General features: G+C 31.0%; 3 protein-coding genes across 7 annotated transcripts; 2 read left to right on the top strand and 1 right to left on the bottom strand.

The window, feature by feature from the left end:
* The first annotated feature begins 7,334 nt into the window (after nucleotides 1-7,334).
* Nucleotides 7,335-12,080, top strand: LOC114415995 (probable beta-1,4-xylosyltransferase IRX10L). Its single transcript, XM_028380873.1, has 4 exons — nucleotides 7,335-7,886; nucleotides 9,836-10,224; nucleotides 10,392-10,633; nucleotides 11,235-12,080. The coding sequence occupies exons 1-4, from the start codon at nucleotides 7,781-7,783 to the stop codon at nucleotides 11,746-11,748; spliced, it is 1,251 nt and encodes a 416-aa protein (XP_028236674.1). The 5' UTR covers nucleotides 7,335-7,780; the 3' UTR covers nucleotides 11,749-12,080.
* Nucleotides 12,081-15,713: 3,633 nt separating this feature from the next.
* Nucleotides 15,714-16,995, top strand: LOC114415994. The gene is made up of 4 exons (XM_028380872.1): nucleotides 15,714-16,159; nucleotides 16,276-16,334; nucleotides 16,542-16,659; nucleotides 16,746-16,995. Exons 1-4 carry the CDS (start codon nucleotides 15,918-15,920, stop codon nucleotides 16,822-16,824), a joined length of 498 nt encoding a protein of 165 aa, XP_028236673.1. The 5' UTR covers nucleotides 15,714-15,917; the 3' UTR covers nucleotides 16,825-16,995.
* Nucleotides 16,301-21,135, bottom strand: LOC114415993 (chromophore lyase CRL, chloroplastic-like). 5 transcript variants are annotated; one of them, XM_028380866.1, is made up of 10 exons: nucleotides 20,681-21,134; nucleotides 20,525-20,574; nucleotides 20,331-20,391; nucleotides 19,748-19,783; nucleotides 19,480-19,530; nucleotides 18,721-18,813; nucleotides 17,590-17,694; nucleotides 17,392-17,487; nucleotides 17,092-17,260; nucleotides 16,301-16,583 (listed from the first exon to the last, which is right to left on the bottom strand). In XM_028380866.1, the coding sequence occupies exons 1-9, from the start codon at nucleotides 20,846-20,848 to the stop codon at nucleotides 17,114-17,116; spliced, it is 807 nt and encodes a 268-aa protein (XP_028236667.1). In that variant the 5' UTR covers nucleotides 20,849-21,134; the 3' UTR covers nucleotides 16,301-16,583; nucleotides 17,092-17,113. The 5 variants fall into 5 exon arrangements, with proteins under 5 accessions (XP_028236667.1, XP_028236669.1, XP_028236668.1 ...); XM_028380868.1 differs by lacking the exon at nucleotides 16,301-16,583 and having other exon boundaries at nucleotides 17,049-17,260; nucleotides 20,681-20,865; nucleotides 20,967-21,134; XM_028380867.1 differs by lacking the exon at nucleotides 16,301-16,583 and having other exon boundaries at nucleotides 17,049-17,260; nucleotides 20,681-20,855; nucleotides 20,967-21,134.
* Nucleotides 21,136-21,893: the final 758 nt, after the last annotated feature.

Genomic DNA, 21,893 nt, shown 5'->3' with positions numbered 1-21,893 from the left:
AAATATGATTCAACCTTTATAAAAATCAAAAAAGATCTAAGTCAAATCTGAAATTCCAAAAGATCTGAAACAGATATGATTCAAAACCAAAAGAACAAGGTTGAAAATGTTTAATCGAAGAGATCTATTCATCATTTTCTTTCATGATTTTTTATTTTCTGAAATCAGATCTGAGAATCAACAAGGCTGAAGAGAGGAAATAAAATCTATTATGCTTGGTAACCAAACATGCAATGAATTTCAACACAATTGTTTCTAGGCCCGAGCTATAGTGGGGAAGTGAATTTCTTTGTGTATGGTAGAAAAGTTTTATTGAGCTTTTGATTAATCTAGCTTCTACAACTATATTCTAAGTCCACCACATTGGATTATTTTCCAGGAAATCACTTTCTTTCCTTCCTTTCTCTACAGTCGCCACCTGCTACCCCCACCCCTATGTTGTTAAAAACTCAGCCAAAAGACAGAACCTAAAACCAAAAAGGTAAAAACCAAAAAGTAAAATCATAAAAAAAAAAGAGAAAACTAATCATTTAGAGATGCAAATTTTCCATAGCTAGTTGTACTAAGCACAAGCAAGAAAACAAACTCGTACCCACTAGCTGAACAAGTGCGACTAACTAAACATGGGTGCGTTAACAAGAAAAATGGTGATTTTGAGAGTTCACAAGATTGGAAATGGTAGAAGTAGAAGAAAACTCATCATCTTTCTCGGAACGCAGTAGGAAGTTAAGGTTGTGGATCAGAGAAGAAGAGAGTTAGAATAAGAGGGAGAAGAGACAACCCTCGTCGCATGGGCCTCCCTCCTTGCCGCCTCAACCTCATCTATCGCCTGCAACCTTTTTATTTACAAATTTCGATTCGCAAATTCAATTTTTGGATCGATAGAAATTGTTGATTGACTTGTGAAATTCATAAAGAAGTGGGTTGAGGGAGGAATAATCGAATACGGTGGATGCAAAATTTACCTGTGAAATCTAGATGAATTGTCGCTTTATAAAACCTGTCCACCAAACACAAAGAAATTCACTTCCCCACCATAGTTTGCACCTTGTTTCTAAGATCCAAAATTTCAAACAAAATTTTATTTCGAGCACAAAATTCTAAATGTTCATCCAACCAAAACAAATATTTAGGATGTGTAACAATTTCAAAACGGGAACGAAAAGAACATGACACTTAATTGAGTATCTAATTTTCATTCAAGTGTTCGAGGATTGTCTCAATCTGCGAAGCTGATCGACCCAACGATCATCAGGATCTCGAGTAGCCCAATCGACCCAACGATCATCAGGATCTCGAGTAGCCCAATTGGAAGCCACTCCGGCGAAGGACACCCTGCGCAGCGTCTCCATAACTCTCGTTGCGTTCTCCGCCGTCAGCGGTGCATTCCCGTCGGTTCTCATCTTTTCTCAGTGCTCCCTCGAATTCCTCTCTGCTGCGCTCCTCCTCTTCTCTGGGACGTTCTCCACCACGCCTTGTGCCGCGAAAACCGTTCAATACCGACTTTTAGAATGTAAAACAAAAGTTACACTATAATGTAATCATAAATGTTTATTTTACTGCATAATCATAAATAGTCGTTAACGTTTGTTTTTCTTATTCATACTGTTCTTTAAAAAAGAAATTAATATAAATTATAAGAATTGTTTGGTGGTTTAAGGAAGAAAAATAAAATAATGCCTAGAGAGTTTGAATCTATCCTGCTAATAAATTAATAATTAATATTAACTTTTAAAAAAATAAATTAATGTATAAGGCCATGAACTTTTAATAATTTTTATTAGATATCTATTCTTTTTTAATTTGATCTCTGTGTATTTCATTTTTAAATAAATTCTATAAGAACCTACTTAAAAAATAAGTTTCAATATTGAATTGAAAAAAAATAGTTTAGTTATCTGATTTAAAACCACAAATAATTCAAGAATCTAATTAAAAATTATCAACCGTGTATAAGTTAGTCATGTTTAATTAGCTCTTTGAACTGTGATATTTTTTAATTAAATCCCTAAATTGTTATTTTCTAGTTAGGTCTCTAGACTTGTATTTGTTTTTAATTAGTTTGAGGGATCTAATTAAAAAGAAGTTCAGAGATTCAATTAAAAAAAATTAAGATCTTAATTAAAAATTAGTAGTAGATTAATAGTAAATTAAAATTATTAACTTTTTAAAATATGAGGATTAAATATATAATAATTTTTTTGGAAAAAAAATTATATAATCATAAAATTACAATGACAAAAATAGATTTAAGGAAGAAAAAAATGTTTAATTATTGTTTTAGTTCTTGAATTTTGACAAATTAATTTTTTTAATCCCTAAAATAGTAAATTGATACTAAATAACATTTTTAACACTTTGTGATGATTTTTAACACTTTGGGACAAATACAATTTTAAGTCGCTGAAAAATAAAAATTAATTAATGGTAACTAAAAATCGTCATAAAATATCAATTTATTATGTCATATTTAAAAAAAATTATCAAAATTTGAGAAAAAACAATTTTAAATTTTAAAGACTAAAAAAGATATACACACCTAAAATTCAAAATTCAAAGACTAAAACATTAATTATATTTTGTTTAAAATTAATTTTGATATGAAAGACCAATTTCTATACTTATTTTAAAAGTTATAAAAACTAATTTGACAAAAAAAAATTAATTTTCCGAATTAAATCATAATACGATTTATTTCAAATTTACATTTTAAAACAGATACAAAATATTGAAAATTCATAACAAAGTGTTAAAAATTGACATAAAATATTAATTTATTATGTCAAGGAAAAACGATTTATTAAAATTCTAAACACAAAAAAAAAAACATTTTTAAAGCTCAGGAATAAAAAATAATACACTCCCTAAATTTAACAACTAAAACAGTAATTAATTAGAGCATCATTGGTGGGTCTTAATTCTTTATTTTATGGTTGCATGAGGTTTGGTTTGGGTCATAATATCCGATGCATTTATCATCTACCCTGTTAAGTGTGAATGCATGAAGCTGACAGATCACACCATGGCCTTCCACTAAAATAAATGCCACAGCTTCGCACTTGGTAGCAGATGCTCCAAAACTTCCAGCAAGGTAAGTCAGTTGGTTTTGACAATCAACAGATCAGGGAGCCTAGTATCACCATATCATCAAATTGGTAGTATTAAAAATAATTCAATTAATACAGTTTTAATTTTTTATATTACGTGAAAACAAATTTAGTTCTTAATTTAATCATTGTTAATTAATTTTATCTTTATTGCTTTGGAAAAGTACTTTAATTTTTTGTTTTAGTGATCATTAATCAATTGTTTTCTACTCCCTCCATCCTATAATTATTATTTTGTAAGAAGAAAAATAATAATAAAAATTATCATTTTAGTTCTTTAATGTAAAATTATTATTTTTATTTATATCTCATATATAATATTAATAATGAACAATAAAATTTATAAATAAATTAATGATGACAAATTTAATTTCATAAAATTATTACTCTATTTCCTTAATTTAATAATTTTTTCTTATTTCTATAAAGAATTAACGTAGTACAACAAATAACAAAAGAAGTATCATTTAGAATTGAATTAATTATCAATCATTTGTATGGCATCAGGAAACGAAATAGAATGAATGAAAATACAAAACAGAGAAATATAGTAGACAAAGATAATGAGAAATAAAGTGAATCTTAGAAATGTTTCGTTTGATAGAAATAGTAATAGAAAAATAAATAGTAAAGAAAAAAATGTAATGTGTAAGCAAGAAAATTATATAATCCTCATGTATAAACAAGGGTGAAATAAAAAAAAAAAGGTATTATATGAAATAAAAAAAAGGTATTATAAACAAGGGTTAATTGTACCCACAAGGTTTTTTTTTTCATATGCCTAATAAATTTTATTTTTGATTGATTTTCATCTAATTTGATTCCAAATGCTGATATTAAATTTTTGGACTGGCTCATTTGATTTGGTGTTCTCTTTGGAGTATATGAAAATTGAGAAATATGAAAGTTTTTGAGGGTGTGCAGCCTAGTTTGCTGCTTGTTGTAAAAGTAAGGAAAGTAATAGAAAGAATTTTCCCATAGACATGTATGTTTTGATTATAAGCAAATTAGATGGACAACTCTAGAGGAAGGTTGGGTTAAAGTTAATGTGGATGAGTCAGTTAGAATGGGTCATTACGAAGTCTCACGTGGGGGAGTTTTAAAAAATGAGCATGGTTTATGGATAGGAGGATTCATGTCTAATTTAGGAGTTTGTAGGTATTTTGTTTCTGCACAAAGTGGGGTTGTAATTTGGGTTAGGCCCCCTTATTATATCCAAAAAATAAATTTTATTTTTGTCCCATAAAAAAATTATTGTTGTCTCATAAGACAATTTTTTTAAATGAATGTAACAATTATAAGAGATACAAGAAAAAATAAATTGTTATTAATTTTATCACTTTATTTTTTTTATTCTTTTATAACACTGACAAAAAAATCATACAACATTTTTAAAATATGAAAATGTGGAAACAACAATGATAATTTGTAACAATATATGTATTTTGAATTTTGAAAAAAAAAATGTTGCAATTTTTTTTCTCCACTAAAAAATATTTTTGGATCTGCCACTATTCACATCGATGGTGGACTAGTTCCATCAGAATTATAATTAAATGATATATAAGATCATTTTTTTTTTAGTTTTAATCAACGTGCGTTATTTTTTTAAGGACGCCAAACCTAACAAACAAGTAGAGTAATGAATTGAGTCATCTTGATCTATTTCATTATCTATGTATAGATCGTGAAACGTGACAAAATTTTATGGTAAAGATTGCACATTAATGGCAAGAAGAAAAACCAAATAATTTCGGTCAGTTATTATCAAAATATGGATAATTTGTTCGTGACAAAATAACAAGAAACCAAGTCACGAATAATGAATCAATTAATCTTTTGAAAACGTACTAATTTTATAATATGCCACAATTCATATTTTAAGGAACCCATAATATTTTTTTTGGGGTACATAAAGTGATTAAGGGAATTCGAACCCATTCATAATCAATTTCAGTAATCATAATAAGAAAAAAATAAAATAAAAGATAGCTGCTCAAAATTTATTTTTGATGAAAATTATTCTTGAATCGAACTTTTTTATTTGTTTATTTTAACTAATGAAATCAACTTTATATATATATAGAGAGAGTTTTGTTCTCTTCTATGTCACAGCTATCTATTTTATATTTTCTTTAATTTAATCTATTTTGTTTAGTTATTCACTAGAACAATTATCATCTCGAAGTCAATCTGAGACAAGTGTTTGAATCTATTATGACATAACAGTGGGACACTCAAGGGATCTTTTTAATCTTCTAAAATTTTTTTTGCAAACTTTGAATGGAAGTTAAATAATTTTTTGTGCAGCATATATATATATATATATATATATATATATATATATATATATATATATATATATATATAAAATATCAGTCATAATCAAATATTCAAATGTCTAGAAAACGTCTTCAATTAATTTCAATAATTTTTTTTTAAAAAAAAGAGAAAAAATGACCGTTTGAAATTAAGGTTTTACCGCCTCAGCTTCCATCCTTATCTTCTAATGAAATAACCTAATTTACGCTGAAAACAGAAAGAAAAGAATGGAGGGCGGGTAACCAATTTTTTTAGATAAACTAAATTTTTGGAGAGATTACGACAAATTATCTGTAAATTCTGATATTATTATAATTGTAGTTGAAGGACAAACATGCTACAAAATTGAAAGTTAGAGTAACAAATTGAATAAAAAAGTTAATAACGAGATTCAAATAAATAAACTTTTAATTTAGATGATGACAATAATATTTTTTTAAATGCCATAACTGATATACTCTTCTTAACATGCTCCAAACCTGTAAAAATAAATAATAATGTATGAACTCTTATATATTTTTATACACCTAATAACGAGATTCAAATCAATAAACTTTTAATTTAGATGATGACAATAATAATTTTTTTTAAAGATGACAAAGTTGATAAACTCTTCTTAACCTGTTCTGAACTTATAAAAAAAAAAGTAATGATACATAAACATTTATATTTTTTATACGTATACCTATAAACACCTATCATTTATCTTTATATGTCAATCACATTACCTATAAAACTTAAACTTTTCCACTTTTATCTCTCACTAAGTATTTATTAGCATATTTTCTGTTCATCTATAATTTTTCTAATACAGTTAATTCCATTTATGACAAGTTGGCAAGTTAGGCTATATTTGAATTAAAGTTTGAGAAGTATTTTTGTGAATTTCAACATACAATAACGAATTACAAACGTGTATTTAATTTGCCTAAATTTTTGTATGTCTAGTGACAGTAAAAAGGATTGATAGTAAGTTCTCATTCATTTATCTCAATTTCTTGTCATTAGGACCTAGTGAACAGTTAATATGCCTAAATAATTCAAAATATGAGAAATATAAATAAAAAAGTAATACTTTTCATAAGAGTGGAAAAAATTAAATTAAAGTGTGAATGACAGAAAAAAATAAAGAGATTTAAAATTAGGCTAAAATCTTTAAAAACCTAAAATAAAAAATAAAAATGATCCAATGGGTTAATTTTTCCTATTCAACTATGTTTTTCTTAAATAAAATAAAATGAAATGTAGTTCTAGTCTAGGAAATGCATGCACTACTTTTCTTCTGGTTTTCATAATTTGTTTTTTTGTCACAATTTTACTCACTTTTTATAAGGTTGAATTCAACAATTATTACAAGTGGAAATAAAGTGAATTAATTTTGTCATCGATTAAAATTGTTTTTGATAAAAATATAAAATGTTTGATTTTTATTAGATAAAATTGATTTTATCTTTAATTCTCGGTTAGACTAAAAATCATAAAAAAGAAACAACTTTTACACGAGATAAAAAATTACATTAATTACTTTAAGACAAAATCATCCGCACATAAGTTACTTTACTTAAAATCCAATTTTAATCGAAATCAGTTTTACTTTCTCTCCATCAAGGGGAGACATAGTTTGGTAGTGGTATAAAATTTCAAAGCGAAATGTAATTGATATGTGTAATTTTTTTTTTGAATCATTAATAAATATTTAGTGTGAATGAGATTAGTTTTTGAGATTAATATTGGATTCAATGAGTTACGGAATACTCTGCTCTTACTCACCCAAAAAAATATGTAAGAACGTGGTACTGCTTGGATGATGGCACGGGTTAAAACTTAAAAGGAAAAGCAACAATGTTGAAGTAATAGTGGAACTCAACAGCGTGACGTAGTTGAATTTTGGTGCCTATATGGTATTCTGAGATAGACCTCTCATCAAACCGCAAATAAAGAAAACCGGACTTAACCAGCAATTTTTTCTTTTGGTAAATTGGCAAAAGCAAGGGCTTTCTTCTTCAACCTTCAACAATTGTTTCTTTCACTCTGTCTCTATTTCTTCAAAGCAAATCCATTCTCTTTTGGTCCCTTCCTTCAAATAATAATATTCATATATCTATCTGTCTCTCTCATTGTTGCTGAGAGAGAAGAACCCATTTCCCTTTCTTCCAGATGATCCACTTCTAAGAAATCTCTCACAACCACTTCGCCTTGTGACGTTTTAACCATCTCCATCCTCACCTTCTTCTTCTGCTGACCACAATTGACTTCTCCTTTTGCCTTATAATCTCAGCTCTTTCTGTTTGCAGTTGCATAATCGGATCAAAGAGTTTCTGGGGTCAGCAAAATAGAAGGAAGAAAAAAAAATGGTTTTTTGGAAAGTGGGTTTACTTGGTCTTCTTTGTGCTGCTTCCGTTTTTGCAATTGGGGCTGTGGAGCTGGGTCGACATCAACCTACTGAGAGAATTTCAGGTGGGGTTTCTTCAAAGTTTGATTTTTTTTTTCAATTTGTTTCATCAGATTCTTTCTGAGTTCGATGTATCTCATGTTCTGTTGATTGGATTGATTTGGTTTTCTTCTGTTGATTTTTTGGGTCTTAGATTTCAGTCGTGGTGAATTTCATTCCGGTTAGCTGTCATGTTGGTTTTTGACCATTTTGTGTATTGCTTATGATTTTCAGTGGTGTGTTTTTGTGGGTTGTGAGAGTGGATTTAGCTAAAGATCTACTTTGGTTTGAAGTTTATTTGGAAAATATTTGTTACATAAGTTGTTGACTTGTTTTGGAGATGTTGTTTTTCGATTCTGTATTTGAATCACAGAATGTTGGTTCTTGATCATTGCGTGCAGTGACTTTGATTCTTATAATGAGAAATTTGGAAGTATGAAACCTGCTATTTAGATATTTTGAGGGTGCGTTTGTAGTATAATCGATTTCAAGGACTGATGTTGTGTAGCTGTTTATGTTGTAATATATGGCAATGCTAGAACAGTTGCTTGTCTGCAATATGAGGGTCTAGGAACAGATACAATATACTATGTATTGAAATTGGTCCAAGGATTTGAAGGGGTTATGTATCAGTTTAGGGTCGTGTTATAGTCAATTTTCACTTTGGTCAGGTTATATGGATTGACAGGAGATCTTGATGACCTTTGTGGCTTCTTTTAAGTCATGCCCTGCTTCTGAACTTTACTAGTAGTGCAATACTTTGTATATAGTATGAGGAGGAGGAGGAGGAGGAAATACCAGTTGGTTTGATCTTGTGTTTTCTGTTGTTGCTCTCTTCATTTTTGACGAATTTCCCACGGTCCAATATTAGTAAAGCTTAAGAGGTTGGAAGAAGCATAGATATTATAGTGGACAATTTAAGAGATATTGCTTGCAAAAGATAGATTTCTGATGAATGTATGAAAATGTATTTAGAGTATCTTAGAAACATATTGTTAGGTCCCTGCTTCCTTGATACCCAAACTCACCCAAGAAGATAAATAGGTTGTTATGCCTATAGCCTTTGGTGTGTTATCTATTACTTGATTTGGAAAAGAGTGAAGTGAGTCATTGTCATTTTAAATTATTATTGAAGTGATGCTTTTTTCAAGCATTCTTTATCTTTAAAGGTAGGGGTGAATGAAGTAAAAGTTATATGCTACTTGATTAATCAGATATATCATAAAGTTATTGTCATTTTGAATTTGGGGATTTCCTGAATCATATAAAAGGTTCTCTCCTAGGCTTTTGAGTTTCAATTTTGATACCGGAATTAAAACATAAGCTTGTCACTATTTCCCTTTCTTTTCTGCTATAGAATTGCAATAAAATAAAAAGTCTTTTGTGTTTCTAATAATTTAATGTAGATTAAATTAAAGTTTGAAACTCTGTAGTATACCTTATTCATTAATGGTTAATAAGATTTGAATGAGAATCATTAATTCAAACCTAATAGTACCTTAGTCCTTTTTTTGCAGCCAGCTAGGAGAAAGAAAATAAGTGTATTCTATATGCATTTACTATCACTATATATAGATGCTGCTTCCTAACTGTGTAGATACTTAAATGTTATGAAGTAGTTAAAAATGAAAATCAATTCACCATAATGGTAAACTGATTGTGAGGAAGTAGCATATGTTGGATTAAAATTCACTGAGGAAGCTGGAATGTGAGTATGGTAAAAGAGTTTTTATATAAAAGTATGATAATACATACACTTAATGTCGTATACTCTGGTTGCTTGGAATTTAAGGGGTTAATAAGTGGTCTTCTCTATTATTTCTCAATGACTTGCATTAACCAATTATGATTCAGGACCCTGGAGATAAATTGGAGTCAAATACAAGTCTCTAAATTCTGTGGTTTATTTCAAAATATATTATAGTTAAATAAAAAAATGAGACTACTAAGCATGTTGTGGTTGAACCAAATGTAGGTAGTGCTGGTGATGTATTAGAAGATGATCCAGTGGGAAGGTTGAAGGTTTTTGTTTATGAACTTCCAAGCAAATATAATAAGAAAATTCTGCAAAAGGACCCTAGATGCCTCAATCATATGTTTGCTGCTGAGATCTTTATGCACCGTTTTCTCTTATCTAGCCCTGTCCGAACCCTTAATCCTGAAGAAGCTGATTGGTTTTATACCCCTGTCTACACCACCTGTGACTTGACACCAAATGGCCTTCCTTTACCTTTCAAGTCACCACGAATGATGAGAAGTGCCATACAGCTTATTTCTTCAAACTGGCCTTATTGGAACAGGACAGAAGGGGCAGATCATTTCTTTGTGACCCCTCATGACTTTGGGGCATGCTTCCATTATCAAGTAAGAACTTTAGTGTACCATTTTAATTTTGTTATTTAAATCACTATTAGTTCTTTTAAGAATTCAAACAAATTTTGTGGTTTTTGGTGACAAGGACCATGGATTCCACTATTAAAGATGTACATGGATATTGTAACATGCACTTTTATCATGTTTTTTTGTTCCAGGAAGAGAAAGCAATTGAAAGAGGAATTCTTCCATTGCTTCAGCGTGCTACCTTGGTTCAAACATTTGGACAGAGGAATCATGTGTGCTTGAAAGAGGGCTCAATCACCATTCCTCCGTATGCTCCACCACAGAAAATGCACACACACCTAATTCCTGAAAAGACTCCCAGGTCCATTTTTGTTTACTTCCGAGGACTGTTTTATGATGTTGGAAATGACCCCGAAGGTGGATACTATGCAAGGTATGTCTTATTTATTACAACCCACAAATTTAAAGAGGGGTGGATATGTGAGGCTTTTCCTTTATTTTTGCAGCATGTCTGCTTCAGACCACTAACTTGCATTCTTTTGTTCAAAATACAAGGAGCACTCTGACTTAAAATTTATATAAGGGTAAAATTTGTTTAAGGTTCAAAATTTGGGGATAATTAGTTTCAATTCCGATATTTTTAAAAACAGTGGTTTTGATCCTTGTATTTCTAGAAATGTGGTGGATTTCATTCCTGGTCAAGTCAAAATGAAGCATAGGGTTACAGATGACATATTTGAGAAATATGAGGATTAAAACCACCATTTTTAAAGTGCTGGTACTAAAATGAATTTGACCAAATCTTGAGGTACCTCTTTATATAATTATGGTATTAAGAAGTTATTGAAACTAGTCAAGCATAATTAGATTAACTACATTCACGGCCTAATTGGTTCTTTCTAATATTCTGACCAAAAACCAAATAATATAAGCATGCATGAAGTTTGGTTCCATGTCTTGATGCTTTCATACCAAAACGAATAACAATAAATGATCCTGAAAGCTCAAACTTACTGTACTTTTGTATCTTACAGAGGTGCCAGAGCAGCAGTGTGGGAGAACTTTAAGGACAATCCACTGTTTGACATTTCCACAGAGCATCCAACAACATACTACGAGGACATGCAACGAGCTGTGTTCTGTCTGTGTCCACTTGGATGGGCCCCTTGGAGCCCAAGACTGGTTGAAGCTGTGGTATTTGGCTGCATCCCAGTTATCATTGCAGACGATATTGTTTTGCCATTTGCTGATGCAATCCCATGGGAAGAGATAGGGGTATTTGTTGATGAGAAGGATGTCCCTCAGTTAGATACTATACTCACGTCTATTCCACCAGAAGTTATCTTAAGGAAACAGAGATTGCTTGCCAATCCTTCAATGAAGCAAGCTATGCTGTTCCCACAACCAGCGCAACCGGGAGATGCTTTCCATCAAGTTTTAAATGGCCTTGCGCGTAAATTGCCGCACGACAGAAGCATATTCTTGAAACCAGGGGAGAAGGCTTTGAATTGGACTGCTGGCCCTGTGGGGGACCTTAAACCTTGGTAGCATAGCAGTTATAACAGTTTTTCTGAGGCAATTAGGATTCTTTACATATTTTGGTCTATACTTGCAAGTGTTCATAGGTGGGGTTGGAAATTGAGATGCTGGTTTTTGTTGACATTGTAAATTTGATTTTGTTTTTCTCAGACCATTCATTAGATCATTTAATGTCCTTTTTGCAGCTTTATTGCTCTTATGGTATACACTTTTTCCCTATGCTGTAGGAGTTGTTTTCTTTGTTTACTACATATGCCAGAATCTGTGACTTAGCTCACAAATTTTGAAAATCAAGATCATGAATCATGATGGCATCAATACATTATAGATTTCTTGTTTAAGAGTGCCTGTTCTGATAGTAGTTGACAGTTAGAATAAGGAGTTATCTTTTTGGATTAATAATTTGATTGTATCTATTGTGTGACTATAAGGTTTAATGTTTTGGTAAACATTGATTTGTTTTTTGTTCTCCTAATCACGTTTTCATTTCTTTATAAAGATATTGATACTTTTGAAAGGAAAGTTACTGGTTTCATGATGATATTATTGCTGTGTATTTTGTTAGTTAGGGTGGTCCCGCTTATATGGTTGGCAACGGAGTTTCAACACGGTGGATTGTTTTTGGCGTTTTGTCTTTCTTTTCTTTGATGTAATATTTTGAATTTTAAATTTAATCATGTGGTCTGTGATGTGACCCACCGTCCTACCCGTCACCCAAATGCCAGGCAGAAATTAAGGACAAAGTTTATTTTAGGATAAATTACTAATTATTTGATAATTTTTAACTAAGAGGTGTATTAGATTAGGATTTTGAAAAAAAATTTATAAAAAAAGTCTTGAGATATTCAATTAAGGCTTTTTAATGATATAAATAAGCCTTTTGATATTCAATTAGGATTATTAGGATTTTTTTAAAGATTGCAATGAAATTTAGTAATATTCAATTAAGATATTTTATAACTAAAAAAAGTTTTTTGATATTAAAAAATATAAAGATTTTGATAGATTATTTTTTAGTGTAAATTTCGATGGATTTTATAGTTTTTCAATAAAAAAAAATATATCAAATAATCCGACAAAAATTCTTGTAATTTTATTAAATTCTTTTTTTTTCTCACATTACTCATAATTCCTTCTCTTTCTTTTTTTAAAGACAATATAAACATTGATGTTGCATTCAACTTGTATCAAAGGGACCTTGTTCGCGAAGCATGTTTGATACGGTTTCTGTCATGGTCTGATATATAGCAAGTTTTATGGTTCTGGTTTTTGTAATTGTTAATGTGCAGACTTTGGGTCCAATAGCTCCACTCGGTGCTATGGGATTGTTGATGTAATGGTTCGTGTAAATGGCTTGGTACGACTTGTACATGGCATTTTACGTTTCTTATATATTAATGTTTTGATCTTTGTTAAAAAAAATATAAACATGTATAGCACTTCATAATCTTCCTGCTAACCTTCAATAATCACATGTTAATGTACATCTGTCATGGCTGTTTCTCCTTTCTCTTGCTTCTCCGTAACAACATAAAATGAAAAGACTTTTTATTATTTTGAATAATTTTTCTTCCAATTTCACGTAATCGTTATTGAATCGGATTCATTTAAGTACTTAATTCTTTTGTTTTTCATGAAGCCAATATTTTTAAGCCAATTGTATTTTGTGGTTGGTTTTAATTTTTACTCACGTATTCTAATTAGTTGAGTCACATTGCTCCATTAAGGCTAATTGAAATTGAATCATGTGAGAGGAGAGTTGCAGTAAAACCAATTTTGCTTTTGTTATCATGATTTTGTCCATTAGAAGATTTATTGGGTATTGAGATACACGTTGGCAATTGATTTTAACTGGCTTCAATAGTCAACAGAAATTTTTTATTGACTTTTTCAATAGCTTTAAAACTTATAGGAAAACTTAATTTATTAGCTTCAATCGTTGATGGAATAAGATTTATTATGTTCAAAAATTAAATTGAATGAATTCATGAAATTCTTTAAAATTTTGTAAATATATAAAATTCTTCCAAATCTTATAAACTTATGTGTTATAAATTCATTAAAATTTAAATTATAAAATCCAAATCATAAAAGTATTTTAAAAAAAATATTAAAAGTCGTTACATTCTTATAAAGTTTTTTAAAATTCACAAAATTTGTTATATTAAAAAATTCTTTAAACTCTTAATCCAATAAATCCAAGTATTTAAATTATATTTTTTTAATTGAGTCTTTTGAGTTTATATATATAATTGGGTCATTTTATTTAACTGTTACAGAAAATTGAGGATAATGGGTTTTAACTTTTAAGTATAAAATTAGGAGGGCATAGTATAAGGATTTAAGATACTTACATATAAATTTCTTAAATGAGGTGCATTTCTACACCCTGATCACAATATGACTATAAATGTGTTTTAAAATCAACTCTACCAAAATAAATCCTAACAAACGGATTTTAGCCTATCTACTTTCCTAGAAGATTTTGGGTCAATGATGGGAGGGACTGAATAATATAGGTCCAAAAGGGCAATTGCTTTGCGCATCTAAGTAAGGATTATTTTTTTTAAAATGTTTCACAAATTAATGGTGCATGCAGGATTGAAACAGGTTATTAACATAATGTTTTAACCAATAGGTCAATTATGTTATAAAATGATTAATGTTACTGTATATAATATTAAAATTTATAATGTATATTTAATGTACATGTAAATTTAGATAATAAATTGTGACAATTAATTTTGATCTCATAATTAATTTGTTTACGTATATAAATTTTTATGAACTTATGATTTTTATTTAAAATTTATATATGTAAAAAATACATTATTAGATTAAAATTAATTGTAATAAGGCCAAATCTGTATCAGCTTTATGAAAGGATAATATTGAAATTGTCTATCTTATACTGAGTGTACTAGTAATTTGGCTGGTGCGCAAAACAATTGCCGTCCAAAAGGCAGACGTTGATGTGGGCTTAACAAATGTGACCATTTCAGTTTATCCTTATGTGTTGATGCTCTTTTTGGACCAGATTCAATGAACCACCTCAGTTTGCCTTTCAATTACTTTTTTTTAAGAAAATAAATTATAATAGCATTTCAATTACCTTTATTTGGAGCTGTGTTTGTGTGAGCATGATAGTTTATGGGTAACATCTGCAAAGGAAATTAATGAAAAATTGGGACTTGATTGCAAATAAAACTAGTTCATTCATGAAGCAGGTATTTGAAATGATCTGACATTCTTGACTTCCTATAGAGAGTTCAACCATACAATTGACATTCGGTAAACTATTTTAGGTGTGTTTGGAAAAACAGTTGGTTGGACTTAACTAGCATTTTCTCCACTCCAACATAAGAGTTCTATTTAAGAATAGGATTTCTCCTAACGTTAGAGAGATCTCTTACTTCAGAGTATAAAAATGTATTTTGTCTTTGTTCTGAGGTGAGATGTGGTTTGTATAGAGTTTTCTAATTACTCGGCCAATGGTTTAAACAATTGGGCTCGGTTCAATGGAGACCGAGGATACACAATCTCCCATGCTCAAGTACGGAGTGTACGAAAAGTCATTAAAGTTAGAAATTGATAAACCATTAATTCAAACACACTAAGTCATTAAGGTTAGAACTTATCCATCTCAAGATAAGAAAAAAAATCTTGTTTAACCTGAAATAGTCAAGATTTCACACCACTAAGTAACGAGCATTTCATCATTTCATGAACTATGATAGTTTTCCTAAGAATTAATTGGATTCTCTTGTCTTTAGAAGCTCTCAACAATATGGGGGACAAGAAAATGATTGAAAAATGTTGCTCTTGAATTTGCTATCCTCTTTTGAAGGGGCCCAGGCAAAGGACCTAAAAATTACGTATCCTGAAGTGTGGGGTCAAAGCAGAAATGCATTAATACTTGGTGCCTAATACATCGACACTTCCTCGTCCTAATAATACGATAAAACTGAAACAAGTGTGGGAAAGAGCTTGTGTGGGGAGTATGAATGCCACGCTTTCTACGTAGGATTCAGACACAAGCCGATTCCACAGCATTCATAGAATCACCAGTGGTTTCACAACCTTTTTCTTATCATCAATTGTCTCTCTTTTTATTCTCATTTCCTTAACTCAGTATCTGCCAACCAAACTGAGATACATTAGGAATAGCAAAGGTGAAAATGGCCATGCATCTGCAAGCAACAACAATCAGCCTTAACACTGCAAGGTCCCCCCCACCTTCATTAGCCCCAGCTACCAATGCTGGCTTGAGACCACACTTCAACCCTTTGGCTTTAAAGTCATCTTTCTTCTCTGGTTCCCTTAACCTCTTACTTCATCCAAATCAACAGCTTACTTCTGGAGCTGCCCGGATTTCGATGCGTGTGGCCTCCAAGCAAGCCTATATCTGTCGCGATTGCGGGTTGGCTTCCTTTCGACTTTTGTCTCACCCTTTTGTCATTAGATGATTCATGTATGAAGTCTATGGACTTGTTCTTTATACACAACAATCTTATGCTAGTGTTGATAATGATGCAGGTATATTTACAATGACAGGACCCCCTTTGAGAAATTGCCTAATAAATTCTTCTGCCCTGGTAGTTAATTACTTTTTTACTTCACCTCTGGTGTTACTAATAAAGAAACAAAAGGAACTTCAATCCAAAACAAAATTTGCTTTCATGCTTTACAAGTAATATAAATTATCAAATTGTTGTTACTGGTTGAAAAAGAAAAAAGAAATAAGGGTGACTGAACTAAGTAGGTATACTGCATTATCATTGCCTTAAAGTGGTGTTTTGCAGTTTGTGGTGCTCCAAAAGGAAGGTTTAGGCCCTACGCTCCAGCTGTTGCAAGAAACGCAAATGATAAAGATGTTAGAAAGGCACGAAAATCCAAAATCAAGAAAGAAGAAGCAATCGGGTGAGTCATAGCTTGTCTTTTATAGCTAAATATGATGACTCCCTCACATAGTATTTTAACATTATCTATGAATATGCTTTAAACAGGAACGCACTTCCTATTGCAGCTGCCCTGGGAATTGCAGTGCTTGTGGGATTATACTTCTATCTGAACAACAAATTTTAGGCTGGATTTTTTATTCCATTACTCTTTACGTCAGAAAAAATAGACCACTAATTTATTCCTATTCATTTGATTATTTAGTTCAATTTTCGCATGGTTATCTTATTCCTTCTGTTAAATAACCAACATATTTGAATAGTACCACCAACATATATATATTTTATTTATTTATCAGATTATAATCTCTAAACAAAATATAATTCAATCATGCTCTAAGAAAAAAGATATCGCTAATTAACGAGAAAAACATTATATTGATAGCAGAATTACACAGTGGTTATATTGAATGGTTTCATTCTTGTTCTTGCAAAACAAATGAACCCTCTATTCTTCTCTCCATGGATGGTGGAGGGGGGAAATTCAAGGGAGAAAACATATCACTAAAACTGGAGGTTGGTGCAGGCTTGAACTCATAAGGGCCTTCTTTTTGTCCCCAAACCTGCAATCAAATAGAAAATAATTTATGTTTCTGTTTTTGTTGTTGTCATATACTATATAAATTTGCAACTATAAAGTTAAAGCAACCACCAAACTAGCCCAACTAGATAAAACCAGATGAAGAAAACTAACTTGATTTCCATCATCATCATAACCCCTATCCCAGGTATGTATATCATTGTTCTTCAAAATTGCAAGTTCTGAAGTACAGTGGGTTGCTCCATTCTGCTACAAAAGAGTGCAGACGTTTCAATCAACTCTTATATATGGTAGTACTGGTAAAAGGAAGGGGATGCAGATATTAAGACAATAGTGTGAACAGAAAATTACCCATGAATTAGGAAATCCACCAGGTGGGGTTGAACCTTTATATAAGCAACGTTTTCCACGTGGACAACGCTTAAGATGTACTGTTGTCAAATGTTCTGCAATATCCTGCAAGCCACATTACAAGTATTATAATTGTTCAAGCATAAGATATTAAGATATTCAAATACACAAACTTGTCATGAATTCCCATTTGGAACATGCTTAAGCAAGTACCTAACAAAATAGAATTTTGTCCAGAATTTCCCAAAAAGATAATTCATTGATGTAATAAAGTCTTTGAAAAGTCTAAAAGTAAACAAAATATAATCTACGAAACGCCACAGAAACACAGAGGCAGAACAAGGAAAGAAATGTGGAACGAAATTATAATCAGAAATGGAGAAGCGAAAAATCAATCCATTCCACGGATATTTTTCATTCTGGTAATTAAACTAGTTGCATTTCATGAAAGAAAACTCCTCCATACTCGATTATGTCCAGGTAATAGATTCAAGAAGCCAGTCAAACTTTTACATTCTACTTTCCCAAGTCATTGAACTATCATAGCATCACCTTTAAATAAAATTTGGGGGAAGATAACAGCTTCATTTCCTCAGACAAACTGGAACATTTCTTCACTCATTTGGTCACATTTAAGAGTGGCAGCTGATGCTAAGATGTATTAGACTCACCATACTGCCTCTATCAACCTCAAAAATGGCCAATTAGATTCTTGGCCTTTATGGCTTTTTGTGATAGTCTTTAATCATTAATATGTTATGCAGTATTCAATTTGAGATAAGTTTATACCCAACACTTGATTTTAGCTGTGGTCTTATAATTGTTTGCCAAATGTGATGTCTAAGCAGCCTCGGGATATCCATTAATCTATCTACGACTATTATATGTAAAAAGTTCCCAGGAATTTCTTTCTTTCCATCCTAATGTTATTTTCACAAATCCCTTTCTTCCTTTTATTTTCTTTATTTTCTCCATTCTACCTCCACAGAATTTCTTTTTAACATCCTACGTTTTTTTTTCTTTTCAAATCATTTTGTTCCACTTCTCTCTCTGACCAAAAATAAATGACAAATGTCTAAAACAAGATGCTTCTAAGCTAAGTATGAAGTATGAACGTGGCTAAATGCTTACCCCAATGACTTCTTCCGGCTGTGGACGCTGATCCCTTGGTCGATCACAGAAATTTTTGTACTCCTCCATGTCTCTAATGGCATATGTACTTAACTGCCATTGAACGGAAATTAGTATTCAGGCTCTGATTTAAACAAAATATAGCAGCCACTTGTAAGTTGTAACAAGAAAAAGAATATACTATTCCTCTAAGAAAGAAATAAACTAAAGTGAAATCATACGTCTAGAAATCAGACCAAAAACATAAGAGCAAGCCTCTATGTAATGTGGGACAATGTTGGATCAATTATACTTGAATATTGGATACTGTTTGGACTTTGGATCAATTATACACACCAATGTGACTAATCATCTACAATTTCCCATAGCAACCCAGCATTTAATTATAATTTGACCCCCTTTGTCCTGCATCACTGTGCATATGTAAAACCAGAAAAGCTTCATAAGAAGCTTTAAACAGCGTACAATTTTTTTCCACGTTTTGTAAGTAATGCTTAGCATAACTTTTTTTTATGACATTTTATAGAAAAGTTATGGTAAAGAAGATCTCAATATTGTTTTATGAAGCTAGAGATGTCAGAAAGACAAAGCATCAGCATCATAAATTATGCAAATCATGATGCTCAAGACAAGTGTGGCATAGCTAACTGAGCCATCTTCACTAAGAAAACTATCACAAGCATTAGGACATGTTTCATACAATGAAGTACAAGATGACGGGAAAGGGCATCAGTATCATTAAAGTGAATAAACACGTACCTCAACATCACATTTCAACTCTTTAGGACAAGGTTTCACCATAAAAAGCCTCTGCGAAAAAATTGAATGATGACAGTGAAGATTAGATTTATCTTTTCAAAAAATCAACACAGAAAACTGAAAGCAATAACGTAAGAAGTTTAACATGCAGACATTTTTTCACCAAAACACATATCTATTGGAAGCATCTTGCTCCTGATAATATTTCAAGTCAAAGAAACAGAAACAGAAAATGTAAATAGAATATGTCTGAAGATATAAAGCCTACCTGCCGAAATGGTTTTTGTGGAGTCCTCCAAAAAGCCTAGTAGCACAAAGATAATCTTCATTGAGCTAATATTTAAAGCACAGATAAAAAAGATTGAAAACAATATGGTCCTGTTTGGATAAATTTCTTCATAAGCATTTACAGGAGAAGAAAACAAGGTAGAATGAATCGAACTTGTCTCATTAGTCAAAATCAATTTATGCACTTAATTCTCATAGAAGTCCTTTTATTTAACTTCTCCAAAAGCTGAGTGCATAACTAGATTTTAGCTTGGAGATATAAAATTAGCCTCGTGGTTGGGGAAGGGTGAAGGGAGGGGGGAGAGGTCACGCGTTCAAACCCCCCAACGGACATTTCTAACAAAAACTAATAAACTAATATTTGCAGATAAAAAAGACTAGCAAACTAACATTTGCAGATAAAAAAAAAAGTATATTTTAGCCTATGGGAGAAATTCATTTAATTTTATCTTGTTATTTTCTTCTCCTATAAGTGTTACGTTAAAGGATATTTTTTTTCTTTTCTAAACAGGACCTAACTCACAAATAAGTAACTTGCAGACTTGTTGCATAGTAATGGTCACCTGTTCAAAATACAAAACCTTGGAACCATCCACTAGCTCCGCTGCGGGGCATGTAAGCATTCTGCAAAAACACCAAATTTCAGTGTCCCATTTCTAAAAGCCTCTCTTGTCCATAAAAAAGAATACAAGTGAGAAACCAAACAAGAGCACAGATTTAGCGAAAGTAACGAAAAAAGAGGAGTGCGAAATATGACCTAATGTTGAAATAGTTATCAGGGTCTCTGGAAGCTTGCTCCTTGGAATACTACAAATACAACAATAATAATAATAATTGAGACATTGAAGTGAAAAGAAAGAAGCAAAGTAGAATCTTAGAAGAGTGAATTGAAAGATGAAAGAGAAGTGAGAACCTTTTCGCCGGCGAGGGACTTGGAGACGAAATGAGCGTGGTCCCAGCGCGTGGTGGACTTGCGGAGGCGCTTGACGAGAAGTGCGCCACCAAAGAGTAGCAGAGTCTTAAGGGCCAACCCTCGAGCACGGTTCCATCCATTCGCATCCGAATCCGAATCCGTACCCATCTTTCTTCTACGCTTTTCTTTTATGGAATTGGAATTAGTTGCGGCGCAATCTGAGTGTGAGTGGAACAACAACCACAACTAGAAGAAGAAGAAGAAGCCGAAAGTTGAATTACGTTACCTCTGTCTGTCTTATTGGTCTCTGGCCTGTGAATCGTTCATCCTCCAGAGCCAGAGGTTCCAATTTTGATTTGGTTCTATTTCTATTGATTATAGTACCCAAAATCCCAAATGATTGATTAAAACCTCCTCTGCTCTGCTCTGCTTTGCAGTTTCCAGAATGGGAATAAGAAATCACCACGTTATTAATTAATAAAATCAGGACTATTATTATCAATACTTTATTATATTTTGACTTTGAGTTACTATTATTTTTTAAATATATAAATATTTTTAAAAAAAATATATAATTTTTTATATCAATCAGTTAAGTAGTTGTTTGATTAAATATGATTTTTCATTTTCTTAATTATTTTCTGAGAACATTAAATGTAATAAAAATTATAATTTATTTCATTAATTAAATTAAATTTTAAGATTCTTTAAAATGAAAATATACATGAAATTTATTTTTATTAATAAATACCTTAAAAAAAACTATAATCTAACACTTCACATATATTTGCAAACACGTGTAATATAAATTTTTTTGTATCTTGACATTGATCTGGACTATTCTTATAAATAATTAATTTTCGTTTGGAAAAATCTATTGATTATCTTTAGTATTTTTTCATCTAATCAAATTTTTTTATCCATAATATTTAAATTCAAAACTTCACTTAAAAAAATTGTGCGTCTTAATAACCTTCTTTAAAAATTGAATATAAACTTGGAAAATTGAGCAAATCTTTCATCAGCTGAACTTTTAAAATTACATAACTGGCCTTGTTAGTTATATTTTTTACTGCGGCATTAGTTCTTTAAAAATTTAGTTTTCATGATAAATTAGTTCCTTAAAAATTCTTTAATGCTACTAGTTTAGACTTTTTATATAAATAAATACAGTGACACTCTATATTTTTCTAAAAATTATTTAATAATATTT

Source organism: Glycine soja, chromosome 6 (assembly GCF_004193775.1).
Source record: "Glycine soja cultivar W05 chromosome 6, ASM419377v2, whole genome shotgun sequence".
Taxonomy (NCBI): Eukaryota; Viridiplantae; Streptophyta; class Magnoliopsida; order Fabales; family Fabaceae; genus Glycine; species Glycine soja.
This window is presented reverse-complemented; position numbering and strand designations above follow the sequence as displayed.